Below are 14,765 nucleotides of genomic sequence, written 5' to 3' on the forward strand. Positions count from 1 at the left end.
GCCAGAGGAGGGATACAGAGGAATGGGGAGGACAGGGAAGAATGAGGTCACTTCCTTAAGGAAGTTTGGAGAACTTGCCATGGCATGGGGAGTGTGGCCAAAAATGGGCATTGTGTGGCTGGAGCTTAGATATCTTAAGTCCTAATAGTGAAATGTGGCACTAAAAAGTGGGAAGTGCCAATGGGGGCGAGGTCAGAGAAACATCTGGATTTTATGTGGCAAACATTGAGGAGCTATTGAAGCTCAGCCTCTAACAGGGTGTTGATGCAGTCAGAGCTGTACCTTAGGAAAGTCATTGTCAGATGTGTAGGATCAACTAGAAAACAGGGAGGATGGTTAGAAAGACCAGCCTAGGCTGGGCGCGGTGGCTCATGCCTGTAATCCTAGAACTTTGGGAGGCTGAGGTGAGCAGATTACCTGAGGTCAGGAGTTCAAGACCAGCCTGGCCAACATGATGAAACCCCATCTATACTAAAAATAAAAAAATTAGCCAGGTATGGTGGCAGGTACCTGTAATCCCAGCTACTCGGGAGGCTGAAGCATGAGAATTGCTCGAACCCAGGAGGCGGCAGTTGCAGTGAGCCGAGATTGCGCCACTGCCCTCAGTGTGGGCAACAGAGGGCAACTCTGTCTCAAAAAAAAAAAGAAAGAAAAGAAAAGAAAAGATAAACTAGTTTAGTGTTTCTAAACTGATGAACCTTGAAATGATGTCCTGCGGAACATTAATAAGGAAGCCTTGAAAGATGCTATCAGGCCAGGCTCAGTGGCAGCACACCTGTAATCCCAGCACTTTGGGAGGCTGAGGCCAGGAGTTCAGGGCTACAGTGAGCTATGATCGTACCACTGCACTGCAGCCTAGGCAATAGAGTGAAACACTGTCTCTCTAAAAAAATAAATAATAATAAAATTATGAAAAAGTTGCATTTTAATATAATGAATAAATTTTTTAAAAATAGCAATCAGAGCTCAAGTAAGTTTGGGAAGCCCTGGGATAAATACAGTTTACAGATTTCTTTACTACAGGACTTTTCAGAGCCTTTAATAGACTGTATGTTCATTGTGACAAAATAAGAAAGAAGTACTAGTTTAAATGTTCCCAGTTTTACTTCATATTCCAACCATCCCCCCGCCATTCCCTGTTGCCCTATGAACAGCTCCCTAAACTCTTTGCCTTGCAGAAAACTTGGGGGGGGGGCGTGGGCAGCCTTTGAAATGATCCTAACAGAAGGTCTTGGGGGCCTTGTTCAAGGAATGGATACAGAGATGCCGCCATTGACAAACTGCGTAGATTTGGGGCTGATCAGAAGCCAGGAAGAAAAAGGAGAGGAAAGCCAAGATGGCTCCCAGAGTTGCATTCCTGAGAGGATGGAGAGGTCTGGGGAAGTGGAAAAGTAGGAGGAGGATCCAGTTAGGAGGAAGAACAGTGAATCCAGGCTCGTCTGTGTTGTTTCAGGTGTTGGGGCCATGTCTAGGTGGCGGTGTGCTGCAGACAGGAGGAAAAGTGGAATCTTGGCTACAGAAAGTACCAGAATGGAAGCAGTATGTGAGGACAGTGTTTAAGGAGGAGCAGCTGGGCCGGGCGTGGTGGCTCACGCCTGTAATCCCAGCACTTTGGGAGGCCAAGGGGGCAGATCACCTGAGGTCAGGAGTTCGAGACCAGCCTGACCAACATGGTGAAACCCTGTCTCTACTAAAAATACAAAATTAGCCGGGCGTGGTGGCACATGCCTGTAATCTCACCTACTCGGGAGGCCGAGGCAGGAGGATCACTTGAACCCGGGAGTCAGAGGTTGCAGTGAACAGAGATCGCACCATCATACTCCAGCCTAGGCAACAGAGCAAGACTGTGTCTCAAAACAAAAAACTTGGGAGACTGAGGCAGGTGGATCACCTGAGGTCAGGAGTTTGAGACCAGCCTGACCAACATGGTGAAACCCTATCTCTACTAAAAACACAAAGGTTAGCTGGGTGTGGTGCGCACCTATAGTCTCAACTGCTTGGGAGGCTGAGGCAGGAGCATTGCTTGAACCGGGGAGGCGGAGGCTGCAGTGAGCTGAGATCGCACCACAGTACTCTGGCCTGGGCAACAAGAGCGAGACTCCATCCCCCCAACTCCCCCCAAGAAAACCAGCAGACAAAAGAGAAGCAGTTGGAGCCATGGGGGTACCTTTCCCCCAAGAGAGATCCAAGGGAGACAGAAGAAGACTAGAGAAGAGGCCCAAAGATTTTCCCGGTGGGGAAACACTTGCCATTCTGGGAGGGAGGAGAAAGAGGCCCCTGGAGGCCTTAGAGAGGGTCCCTAGAGAGACAGAGGTAAGAACCCCGACATTTCTGTGCAGAAGGAGACGGTTTTGAGGCAGTGGGTGAGGGGTCAGTGTGTCAGAGAAGGACCAAGTGGGGTGAATTTTGCATGGACTTCATCTTTGATGACACTTGTTTCATTGCAAAGGCCACTGTTGGCTTTCTACCTGCGTTTGCCAAGACATCTAAAATACCCTGATGTTGCTTTTTCAGGTCAGAATGAAGGAACGATCTCCGTGGTTGAAGGAGAAACACTGTATGTCATCGAGGAAGACAAAGGCGATGGCTGGACCCGCATTCGGAGAAATGAAGATGAAGAGGGTTATGTCCCCACTTCGTATGTCGAAGTCTGTTTGGACAAAAATGCCAAAGGTGCTAAGACTTATATTTAATACCATTAAAAAAAAAACAAAAAAAAAACCTTAAAAAAAAATGGAGTTGTTTCTCCCCACAACCGTGACTGTTGCAGGCAGTTCCTCAAGAGACTGGCTGGCGAGCACCACAGTGCACGCGTTCCTGTAGTCTCACAGGGGACTTCAGGGTCCGGCCACCTGAATTGTCTTGTCTAGTTTGGGCTGTGATCAAGTTTCACTTACTGATGAAAATTTTATGTGGAAAGCTGCCAACCGCCAATTTACAGCTGTGTCATTCGAAATCTGATAAGCATTTCTTCTTTTGGTGGTATCTGTAGATTAAAAAAAAAAATTTGCATTGTAGCTTCTAATCAATCTTTCTGAATTTAAAAGCCGGCACACATCTTGCAGGTGCCAAAGACTTCCCTATTCTTGTTTTATATCTAGTGTCCACCATACACTGAGCGACATTAGGAGGTTATAGATTGTAACTTAATAAACTGAACTGTGCTAGTTTGTTAAATTGTACACTCATTCACTTGGGAGGAAGTCACAAGTAAAATAACATCTCCTCCTCCTTGAGTAAAGGAGTAAGTAAGATTCTTATATTGGCATCTAAACTGTGTATTTTTACTTAAACATGGTCAGCATCCTTGGTAGGGCATCACGAGTATCCTGTTATATCTGTATGATCCCAGACAACCAGCTGAAACCTGGAAAAGTTCAGTGAATTGACCAGTTGATTTTTACACGGCATTGCTGATTTTCCAAATGTCATCAAATTGACAGGTTTTTTTTGTTGTTGTGTTTGTGTTTTTGTTGTTGTTTTGAGACAGGGTCTGGCTCTGTTGCCCAGGCTGGAGTACAGTGGCTCACTGCAACCTCCACCTCCCCCATGTTCAAGCGATTCTCGTGCCTCAGCCTCCCGAGTAGCTGGGGTTACAGGTGCGCACCACCACGCCCAGCTAATTCTTGTATTTTTAGTAGAGACAGGTTCGCTTATGTTGGCCAGGCTGGTCTCAAACTCTTGACCTCAAGTGATCTGCCTGCTTCTGCCTCCCAAAGTGCTGGGATTACGGGCGTGAGCCACTGCACCCGGCCCAAATTGACAGTTGATCAGATGTGCTAGTGCTGTTTAGATGCAGTTACTTAAAAGCAGAGCATGTCCATGCGTCAGCTCCTTGTGATTTTCTCTCACACTTGGTTCTGTTTCTGTTGGTTTTACAAGTAGAGCTGCATCCATGCTTGCCCAGGTGGGGCTATAAATAAAACATGGTGCGGCAACAAATGCTTCTCCCCACAGACACAGATCTCAGATCTCAGCACATTGCTGTTCAGAGAGTTTGGGGGTTTGCTTTTGTTTTTTGTTTTTGTTTTTGTTTTTGCTTTCAATCATTGGCAAAGTTTGGATTTACTGGAAATGATTTTAGAATTTCTGGCTCATTTTATACAATTAACTGTAGCCAGAATGAAATAAAATGTCTCATCACATCAAAAGGAATCTAGGCCACATGAGAATTTGCATTTTCAAATTGGCATTGATGTGGGAGGTTAGATAGTGAAATTGGTCGCATGCGTAGATGGTTGCCAGGCATTTCACTGTGCCCATTTCAAGAATCCACCCCGAGATGATAGAGAACCCACTACAAATGGGTCAGAATGAAGGCGCTGGCTCAGATTCTCTTTTAATTTGATTGTGAAAGTGATTTCCTTGTGTCCCTCCTACTTTCAAGTGGGAAATTAGCCCCTCCCTCTACCTGGTGGGTTCATTTTATCAGCTCAAGTCCATTTAAAACTGATTTTCCAAGCAGTAGCTGCACATTCGGGCTCCAGAACCCAGTGGGGGTTGTGGTTGCTTGTGGCTGTGTTTCAAGATTCTCACAGCCTGTTAACCTTTACTTGGTGACAGCCTGATTCTTTAAAAAACATATTTTTTTTTTTTTAATTTGAGATGGAGTTTCGCTCTGTCACTAGGATGGAGTGCGGTGGCACAATCCCGGCTCACTGCAACCTCTGCCTCCTGGGTTCAAGCGATTCGCCTGCCTCAGCCTCCCGAGTAGCTGGGACTACAGATGCCCACACCACGCCCAGCTAATTTTTTGTATTTTTAGTAGAGACGGGTTTCACCGCGTTAACCAGGATGGTCTCAATCTCCTGACCTCTTGATCCGCCCGCCTCAGCCTCCCAAAGTGTTGGGATTACAGGCGTGAGCCACTGCGCCCGGCCTCTTCTTTTTTTTTTTTTTTGAGACAGAGTCTCACTCTCTGTCACCTAGGCTGGAGTGCAGTAATACAATCCTGGCTCACTACAACCTCCGCCTCCCAGGTTCAAGTAATTCTTGTGTCTCAGCCTCCCGAGTAGCTGGGATTACAGGTGCCCGCCACCACACCCGGCTAATTTTGTTTTTTGTTTTTTGTTTTTTTAAGTAGAGACGGGTTTTTACCATGTTGGCCAGGCTGGTCTCAAACTCTTGAGCTCAAGTGATCCGCCCACCTCAGCCTCCCAAAGTGCTGGGATTACAGGGTGAGCCACTGTGCCAGGCCCAAATTACTTTTGGATACTTTTGCTGACATAATATTAATCAAGCCGCCCATCCTGACCCCAGGCCTCTTTGTAAGCACTGCAGTGAGAAAATCAGCTGACCCTTCAACCACAGGGATCTGTTCAAATGAGCAGCAGGAAGTTTCCAGCTTTACCCCAGTAAACAAGTGAATGGGAAACCTAAGGTGTTAAAATCCGACCTTTCTATCCGATGACAAACTCATTTCCAGTCTGTGAACTCCTGGACAAAGCAAAGCAGCCACTGAAAAACTCGAAAATAGGGAGACGGCATTAACCTTGTAAAAGTCGGTTTTGCAAAAAGGCGTTCGGTCAAACTATGTGGTTTTTTTTTTTTTTCTTATTTAATTATTCAAATTTAGTTATTTCGTTATTCAAATTTAATTCAGAAAACAGCTCAGTTGGTTTCAGGGGGAATGGGGTGGGAGGGGTCTGGGCACATCCATTTATGATAATTTTAAATGTGTGATCATTACGTTGTATGTCTCAGTGCTGTACCAGGTGAATCTCTGTAATATTGACTAAACAGTTAAAGATATTTTGTAAATTTCAGGTCCATCTCATCAATGCTTGAAATATTAGAAAACCAAATTCCAAAGAACCAGGAATTTCCATTTCCACCCAAAGTATACTTTATTATCTTCTAGCAGTTCTCTGTTAAAATAAAAACAGCAAAATCTCAGCTACTTATATAATTTTCTCCTTTTATTTGAAAGTTACACTTAGAGATTAAGAATACATACAGAGAAGCCTTTCCGCCCTACTCTGTTTATAACTCTGTCCAACTTGCCCACAAACACTGCCCTCCTTAAACCCATCTGATGGGGCAAAGCCACTGTTTTCTTAGGCCCATAATTCAGTGCAGCTGTTTTATTGTTATAATGCCGGTGCACCGTGTGTGTGTGTGTGTGTGGTGTCTACGATGTGCTTATTTAATAATTGCCAAACTATTTAGAGTAACTTCCGGTGGGTCCATTGGATTGTGACTTTCTTTTATGGTTTTTCGATTTTTCGATTGCTCTCTGTTAAATATTTTCATAACTCCCCCCACAGAATACATGTGTATAGACTGCAACTTAAAAACTCAAAGCAGTACTTGAATGAGTTGTTTTAATGTTGTACTTTTATCTGTTTGTTTTATGGGTTCTCCTGCTGCCTAATGACCTTTCTGTTTTTATAACTGCCGGAAAGCCGCGAAGCGTCTCGCACGGGGAGCTAGGTCCCCGCTGCGGCTCCGCACTGGAGTTTATTAGAAACTCTGGGGTTCTGAGTAAGTTTTGTTTGAATACAGCAACATGATTGTCTCTTTCTATTCTCATTCTAAAAGAAAAGACTCTGGCATCTTTTAGTTGTACCCTCATATCCGCCTCTCTAATAAATGTTATATTTTTTCTCAGTATTGTGTATTTTAAGTGACTTTTCATGTTTCCAAGAAAATTATTCTGTGTAATGTGAATATTTAACTCTTTCATCTCCAGTAATAGGGAATTTTCTAGCCCAATGCTTTTTTAAAAATTCTGCCTCCCGCCCCCACCTCCTCCTTTTTAAATGACGGCACCTCCCGCGTCTGATCCTTTGTGCACTCAGGGCCTGAGAAGTCTGTGTTTCTTTTGTTTCTTTTCTCTCTCCTTGAGATGACGAGCTTTTCACGGTTTATTGCTGAATGAATACAGAACGACAGGTTTTGCTTTTCACCAAAGATTTTACATTGTGCTGCCAAAGACCCAAGAGTTTCCTTCTGAGAGAATCGGGCCTTCATGTTCCTTGTACCATTCTAGGAAACGGATGCATTTCTTTTCTCTTCTTTTTGGAGTCGAGGTCTCCCTCTGTCGCCCAAGCTGAAGTGTAGCAGCGCGATCCTGGCTCACTGCAGCCCCGACCTCCCTGGGCTCAAGCCATCCTTCCAACTCACCTTCCCGAATAGCCGGGACTACGGCAGTGCCAACGTGCCGGTTAATTAAACAAATTTTTTTGTAGAGATGAGGTCTGGTTATGTTGTGGCCCAGGCTGGTCTCGAACTCCTGAGCTCATGTGATCCTCCCTCTTCAGCCTCTCAAAGTGCTGGGATTGTAGGTGTGAGCCACTGCACCGGCCTCCGTTTTTTTTTGTTTGTTTGTTTGGTTGGTTTTTTTTTTTTTTTTGAGATGGAGTCTTGCTCTGTCATCCAGGCTGGAGTACAGTGGCCCAATCTTGGCTCACTGCAACCTCCATCTCCTGGGTTCAAGCGATTCTCCTGCCTCAGCCTCCCAAGTAGCTGGGATTACAGGTGCCCACCACCACATCCGGCTAATTTTTGTATTTTTAGTAGAGACGGGGTTTTACCACGTTAGCCAGGCTGGCCTTGAACTCCTGACCTCGTGATCTGCCTGCCTCAGCCTCCCAAAGTGCTGGGATTACAGGCGTGAGCCACCACGCCCGGCCCTGGCCTCCGTTTCTTACTTTCTCTCTAAACTTGTAAGAAAGATGAGCTGGGGCGGATGGCCTCATCAGTCTCCTGTTTGGGCTTCTCTTAACCCTGAAGGAAAGACCAGCTAAAGGCTAGAGAGAAAACCGTGAAAGTTCCTCATCTCAGACCTGCCCTGTGGTAACCAATTGCTCTGAGATGCCCCCTCCCACCCCTTCCCTCCCCTCCCACTACCCTCCCCTCCCAGGGCGGTGCAGTTTGTAGCCAAGAGCAAAATGCCCGCCTGGAACCCGCGCCATCCTCTCTAACGGCGAGTTTCTCTTTCTGTTTCTCTTTGTGTTGTAGATTCCTAGAGGGGAGTGCCTGCGAGCCTCAGGTGAACCTTCCTGGAGGAGCCTCCGTCTGCTTGTCCCCACAGGCCTCCAGTGCCCTGCCCTGTGGACGGCCCATCCCTCCGCAGCCCCATCCCTGCGGGGCGGTCTCTCTCTCTACAGCATGTTCCCTGCGGCCCTGCCCTCCCGCCCAGCCCGGGCCACCTCGTGGGGGACAAGCCTCGCCAGCGCCCACCCCCACGGCTCGGGTCAGTCCTCGTCGCTCCCCCAACCCACCCCGCGCAGGCCACTGAGACGGTGGGACACACACCCCCGCCTGCTCCTTCCTGGGCCCTCAGTCCACCCGGGCCCGTCCTGGCGGCCCTTCCGCGCTTCACACAGTGCCTTTAGTGAAAATGTCATCACGGGTCCCCTGAGGAGACAAGGCAGGTCCGGCGCACACCAGGCGGACTGAGCACTCGATGTCATCCCTGTGTCCCCGGCTGTCTGCTGTAGAAAACGCTTCCTCTTCTCCCGAGTCTGTGAGGTCCTCAGTGGTCCTTTTTGGATTCTAGGCTTGCACCTCATACTAAACATTGACCCTTTCACTATCCCCTCGAACTGAGAGCATCTGGTGGGCGGGGGGCAGGTGCACACACACCCACAGGCACACCCACCAGTACACACGCGTGCGCACACATTTTGGTTTGGCGCCCTGTTTTCAGTGGCCTGGGAAGGTCCACGCTGGAGGTCGAATTCCAGCTCGCCTTGTTGGCTCACCTGTGTCCACCGGCTGTGAGGAGCCCACGCCTGTCCTCTGCGTCACTTCCCTGTCCCTGAGAACTGTAGACCATGTGCTTGTGAGCGAGGCCCTCCCTCCCCTCTGCACCGGCTCATTGGAAAGCGAACATCCTCTCCTTTCCAGGAGCCCCAGGATTAGCATCTGAAGAGGTTAGCACTTCTTGTTGTTTTGTTTTGTTTTGTTTTTGAGACGGAGTCTCGCTTTGTTGTGCAGTGGCATGATCTTGGCTCACTACAACCTCCGCCTCCTGGGTTCCAGCAATTCTCCTGCCTCAGCCTCCCAGATAGCTGTGATTACAGGCGTGTACCACCACACCTGGCGAATTTTTGCATTTTTAGTAGAGATGGGGTTTCACCGTGTTGGTCAGGCTGGCCTTGAACTCGTGACCTCAGGTGATCCGCCCGTCTCAAAGTGCTGAGATTACAGGCGTGAGCTACTGCACCCCACCAAGGTTAGCACTTTAATCACCAAAGACCCCGTGCCTCTCGTGGTCCGTTGAGGGATCCCGCCGCCACCACCCCATTTATCACCTGCTCTTCAGGTCATGTGGAATTAGTTGAGTTTGCTTTTAGAGCTAAGTTTCTTTCCCCGTGTGGGTCTTTGAGGAAAACTTGAGATCCCCTAATCTGTGGCCCCCCACACCTTAGAGCAGAGCAGCCCCTCCTCTCATTTGGTGCAGAAACAGTCAAGAGGAACCATTGGCTGAGAGCTCCTGTGACTGAGAGCGCCACCGAAGCCTAGGGATGGCGTCAGGCGGCTTTATTTGCTTGGCTTTGTAACTTAGGTGGTCCCCTCAAGCATCCTCGGTTTCTCTTGCTGTTTACGAATGTGAGACAAGGAAGTCCTATAGAAGCCAAAGGGACAGGGACAGAAAGGACAGGTCCCAAGGGATGGGGCCGTCTTTACTCGTGGAAACCAGGAAATTGCTCCTCTCAGCCAACCAGGGTTGACCACACAGCACCCTTCCGGAGCAGCTCCGCCAGCCCTCCGGGACGAGAAGCCACAAGCACGGAGGCCCAGGCAGGTGAAGAGGAAGTGGCTTCGGGTTTTTAAAGTGGGTGAGCATGAGCCTCTCTGACTGTTTCTTCCCTGGGGGACTGCAAACCGCCCACTGAAGGCTCAGGGCTGCGGCAGAGCCATGGGCTTCCGGTCCCTGCAACCCGTGACCTAAGCGTGGTGCACCCATTACATGCAGGAGGACCAACTTGACAGACAAAAGACAAGCTGGGATGACTCAGGGTGAGAAGAGTCAGGGCCGCGCCTCTGTCCCTGCAAACCAACAGGTGCATGGAGAGTGCGGCAGCCTGCACAGCTCCGCAAGGGCTCCCCCACCAACAGGGCCGACAGGGATCTCCAGGAACTTCTGACCTCACCAACTCAAGTGGACCACTCTCCACTCCACGAGGATGTGAAACGGTTCTTTAAAATGGGATCTGCATGTGCATCACATCTTTCATATGATGGGTCAGGATAGATTCATTTCTTGCAACATAGTGAAAAAGGTATAAGCTGCAGTAATTTGCTCTTTGAATGACCGTCACCCCCAGTATAGGATACGCTTATATCCCCGTCACTCCTCCGCGTTTTTAAATTTTTCCACCACCCGTGTCCGAAAAGAATGTTACAGCGAGTGCTCTTAAATGCTGAACCTGGGTGTTGCTTCCTGGCCCGTCCGCGTGGCTCCATGGAAAGCTCACTGCTGCCCCAGCCGGGCTTCTTAGAGGAGGTCAGTTGTCCTATGTATCATTGACTCTGGGAATCCTACTGTGAAATCATGTCTGTATTTTTCTGGAGCAGTTCACATAGAGTAGAACGTGGAATTTCCCGTGAGCGTCTCCTTCCTGCCCCATATCTGCCGCCTGTCACTTCACCGCCGTGCTAGAATACTGTTGTGTTGTTAAGATGACTAATTGTAAAAGAGCCTGCCCTGAAAAGTACTTAGAAACAAAATGAAAGAGAGGAACTTGTCCTTTACCCAGTTTTTCATTTGCAGGATGGGAAAGTATAAAAAGGCACGGAAGGTTGTCATGGGCTGTTCCGTGGGGGGTTTTATCCCGCTCACCTTGGAGATAAGCCTGCAGCCTGTCTAACCAGCACAGCACAAAGGTCTCGATGGCTTTTGGTAACATCTGTCATTACAGAAGAAAGTTTACACGACGTCAAAAAAGTGACGTTAATACTAAGTGTTTTTCCAGAAATACTGGTTTCATGTTTCTTATTGGCTCTGCCTCCTGTGCTTATTATCATCCAAAAACTTTTTTAAAAGGTCCAGAATTCTATTTTAACCTGATATTGAGCACCTTTAAGACGTTCGTGTGTGTGTTGCACTAATTTTAAACTTTGGAGGCATTTTGCTGTGTGAGGCCAGTCGCCACTGTAAAGGTCCTAGAGTTGCCTGTTTGTCTCTGGAGATGGAATTAAACCAAATAAAGAGCTTCCATTGGAAGGCTTATATTGACCTTGTAACTATATGTTAATCCTCTACGTGTTAAAATAAAGTATAACTTCTGGCACCGTGTCATGGGACTATTATGTTGCATGAAGACATGACCCTAGTTGCGGAAGCAGTCTGGTGTCATTGGAAACCCCCTGGGCTGGGGAGCTGGCCCCTGGGAGGAGCTGGAGACCTAGACAGCTCTAAATTCCACCCCCATCCACAGTGGAGGGGGAGGCTCTTAGACCGTGGTGACATGAAATTCGGGCTGATTTAGTGCAAGGATTCTGAAAGGCTCCTTATGGCTAGGAGTATTTTTTGCATGCACATTCAACTGGTTGCTACTCTAGCTCTTTGGGGACCCCATTGCTTGGGGCTGGGGCAGGAGGAGGTGGTGAAATGAGGGCGCGCCTGAGTTTCATTGATCTCGTGTCACCAGTGCTCAAGCTGGTACTCCTGGTGGCGTGGCTGGAATCAGTAGTTTCTGTGAGGCTGCAGGCAGTGCGGAGCTGTTTTATGTGGACAGCTCAAAAGGGCAGCCGCTTTGTGCCGGGCAGCCGCTGGACATGTGCAGCGGGAGGCCCCGTTTCCACAGCCTGCTTTGAAAATTTCACCCTGGCCTTTTGGGGAAAGATACAATCGGTTTGTGCCCACACTTCTCTGTGTCCCGAGGTTTTTTTTTTTAAGCACTGTTTTAGGAAAACAGTTGTCCAGGAAATGATGTATTCTCAGCTATACGAAGTACAGGCCTGGCAGCTCTGCTGATGCCAAGCGTCCTCACTTGCAGAGGGCAGGAGGTGAGGGCACCAATAAGGGGCCACTGGGAACCTCTCCCACAAGTGCGTGCAGCTGGCTTCAAGGCGCCACTGGCAATCTCTCGTTCCCAGTGTGACATAGCGTGGCACAAGGGAACAAGGGGGACCTACCGTTATCCTACCCGGAACCCTCTCCTCTAGGTTGTCAGCAAAAGAGTCCACTTGGGAAGAATTTTTCGGGACTGCGCCCAGCAGTCTGCGGGGCGGAGACGGGCTGTCTCCACCTGTGAACCCCCCCCACGCCCCACCCGCCCCGCCCGAGCCTTCTCCAAGAGCCGCACCAGCGCTGAGGCGCCTACAGCAGAGCCTGCTGGTTTGGGGCCCGCATTCCCGCGGGTGTAGACATCACAGAGGTCGGGAGCAGTGAGGACTACTAGTTGCTTTTCTGCTGCACTGGGGAAGCCTCTTGAAGTAGGAAGTTCCTGGCTCACCGGCTCTGGGGAGGCCACAAGCCTGTGGGGCCGGCTCCTCCAGCGGGTCAGGAAATACCCGCCCGCCCCACGCCCCACGCCCTCCACCAGCCCTGGGCACGCCCGGGCCTGGGAGGCGGCTCCTCGGTCCGCAGAGACGGTGGGGACCCCTGGCGGGAGCAGACGGCAGAGCGCAGCAGTGGAGGGAGAAAGGAGGGAGCCCTGCGGTGAGGGAGGAGGAGGTGGGCAGAGGCGGGGCTCGGGCATGCCCCCAGTTTTTTTTTTTTTTTTTTTAATTGAAGCGAAAGACTCCGAAATCGTGAAATGTATGGGACACCCTGGAAGCCCCGCTTTGAACTGCTGCTGCCAGAGAAGGATGGTGGGAAAGAGCCACCATCCAGACGGGTTCCCTGGCTCTGCGCACCCGCCCGGAGGAGGCCGCCCTTCCCCTGGCCCTGCAACCCTTTCCTGAGAGGGGAGGCAGGGATCTGTGTTGCCAGCGCCCTCAGACCCGGGATGAGGGTGTGAAGGCTGCCAGCAGGCACGTGGCCGCCCCTTGGTGTGTCAGCTGCTTCTCCAGGGTGCCCATTTGGCCTTGACTTGAGCACTCGTGCCTGCCGTTAGACCTCCAGATGGTATAGTGACATCAGCCGGGGACATCTCTGGACCAGAAAAGGTACAGAAGCAGCAGAGGAAGGACCCTACTTTTGTCTGCAGAGCTAAGGGGTGGAAAGCTGTGGGAGGAAACGCAGACCCACTCTCCCCGTGGGGGATGGAGAAGGCTCCCCTCTGCCCTGCGGCACCTGCTGGAGGGATGTCTCAGCCCAGGGCTGGCCGCATCCCTTCAGTCTGCACAGACTCTGGCTGCCACGCTGCGCGGAGCCCTACCCTTCAGAACCTGTTCCCAGGTCCAGCTCTCCATAGGCCCCCTCATCTAGGCTGCTCACGCGTCAAATGGAAGGAAGGAAGGAATGGAGGCTGCACCCTGAGAAACCCCGGGACACCTTTCCAGAACATACGTTGCCTAGGCTGTCTACTGCTCCTAGCTTTCCCCAAGGGCGTGCGTTTCTTCTGTGCCCAGCTCACCCTTGCTCCGTCCAGGTAGCAGGTACCTCTCTGTGTAGGTGAAGTTGCAGAAGGGAAGAGCCAGAGGGGACTGTGATTCGAACACCCCCCACCCACCCCCACTCACTTCCCTCAAGGCTCTCTGGGGCTCAAAATTAGGTAGCATTAAGATCCTCGGGATAATTTATGTTTGCACTGAATTTAAAACAGAACAAAGGTGGGAAATACACTTTTTGGGTGGCTGCACCTTGCAAATGTATTCAGATGCAGGTTTATGAGTAGCGCCACGGCTGACAGAACCACAGGCAGGCGGCAGGTGGCCCTCGGCCTCCCCCACGGTGCAGGCGCCTTTCCGGCTCCTCGGGCAGCTAGAGCCACGCCCTGGCTCAGCACAGAGGAGGAGCCTGAGCCCGGCCTCCCCAGCCACGGAGCCCTTCCTGTCCCTGCTCAGTAATCAACCACAGAGTTCAGATCCTGACACCTACGTTTGAATTCCTTAAAAGCCAGGTAGTTAAAAGGAAAATATAAGGAAATGTTTTAAGGCAAATTGGTACCTACTTCCAGCTCACCTTCCTGTAGTGCAAGATCTCCAAACCTCCTAAATAAATCTTCCAGACAAAACTCTTTCATTCTCCTTTTCCATGTTCAATGTCAATCACGTGGATCGACACGTATCTAACCTTCAAATGTAAACAAAGCCAAAAATAGTGCTTAGAGAGTCCCACATAAAGACCAAGGTTGTTTTTTCCTCTTCCGGGAACGCTGTCTACAGGCACTCAGCATGGCCCAGTTTCACAAACCGTCTGTCATAGGCTTTCCTAGAAGACAGCCTCTAACAACACTAGGCCGGCCCGAACCCCTGGGAAGAGAATCCTTTACCTTTATACCGAGATTGGGAAAGCGCCAAAGTCTGCACGTGGCGTAGGCCTGGGCTGACTTCCAGGGGTTTGTGCTGTGAGACCTAAAGCTCCTATGAGACCGCCCCAAACCAAAAACGTGTCAGCAAGCGGCCAGGCGCGGTGGCTCACGCCTGTAATCCCAGCACTTTGGGAGGCTGAGGCAGAAGGATCACTTGAGCCCAGTGAGACCCTGTCTACAAACAAAAAACCCGTCAGCAGGGCATCTGGTGCTTCTGTGTGAACGTGTTCCCGACAGGATCAAGTGTGCCTTCCTCATCAAGGAGCAGAAAGTTGCTGGGAAGGTGTTAAAGGCATGAGCACAGTCAGAAAGCTCAATTTTAAAATGAAGCTTTTGGCCAGATGCAGTGGCTCAAGCCTGTAATCCCGGCACTTTGGGAGGCCGAGGCAGGCG

At 50.0% G+C, this 14,765-nt stretch overlaps 1 protein-coding gene across 50 annotated transcripts in view; it reads left to right on the forward strand.

The window, feature by feature from the left end:
- The window catches only part of FNBP1 (formin binding protein 1), a 164,718-nt gene extending 153,475 nt beyond the window's left edge, over positions 1-11,243 (forward strand). For 25 of the 50 annotated variants that reach the window (XM_077967759.1, XM_077967760.1, XM_077967740.1 and 22 more), the window contains 2 exons: positions 2,515-2,673; positions 7,963-11,243. In XM_077967759.1, the coding sequence (XP_077823885.1) occupies positions 2,515-2,673; positions 7,963-7,970 (167 nt within the window). In that variant the 3' untranslated portion in view covers positions 7,971-11,243. Of the gene's footprint in view, positions 1-2,514; positions 4,152-7,962 lie in introns of those variants that run through there. The other 25 variants (XM_077967755.1, XM_077967756.1, XM_077967738.1 and 22 more) reach the window with 2 other exon arrangements.
- The last annotated feature ends 3,522 nt before the right edge of the window (positions 11,244-14,765 follow it).

The sequence above is a fragment of the Macaca mulatta genome, chromosome 15, assembly GCF_049350105.2.
Source record: "Macaca mulatta isolate MMU2019108-1 chromosome 15, T2T-MMU8v2.0, whole genome shotgun sequence".
Lineage (NCBI taxonomy): Eukaryota > Metazoa > Chordata > Mammalia > Primates > Cercopithecidae > Macaca > Macaca mulatta.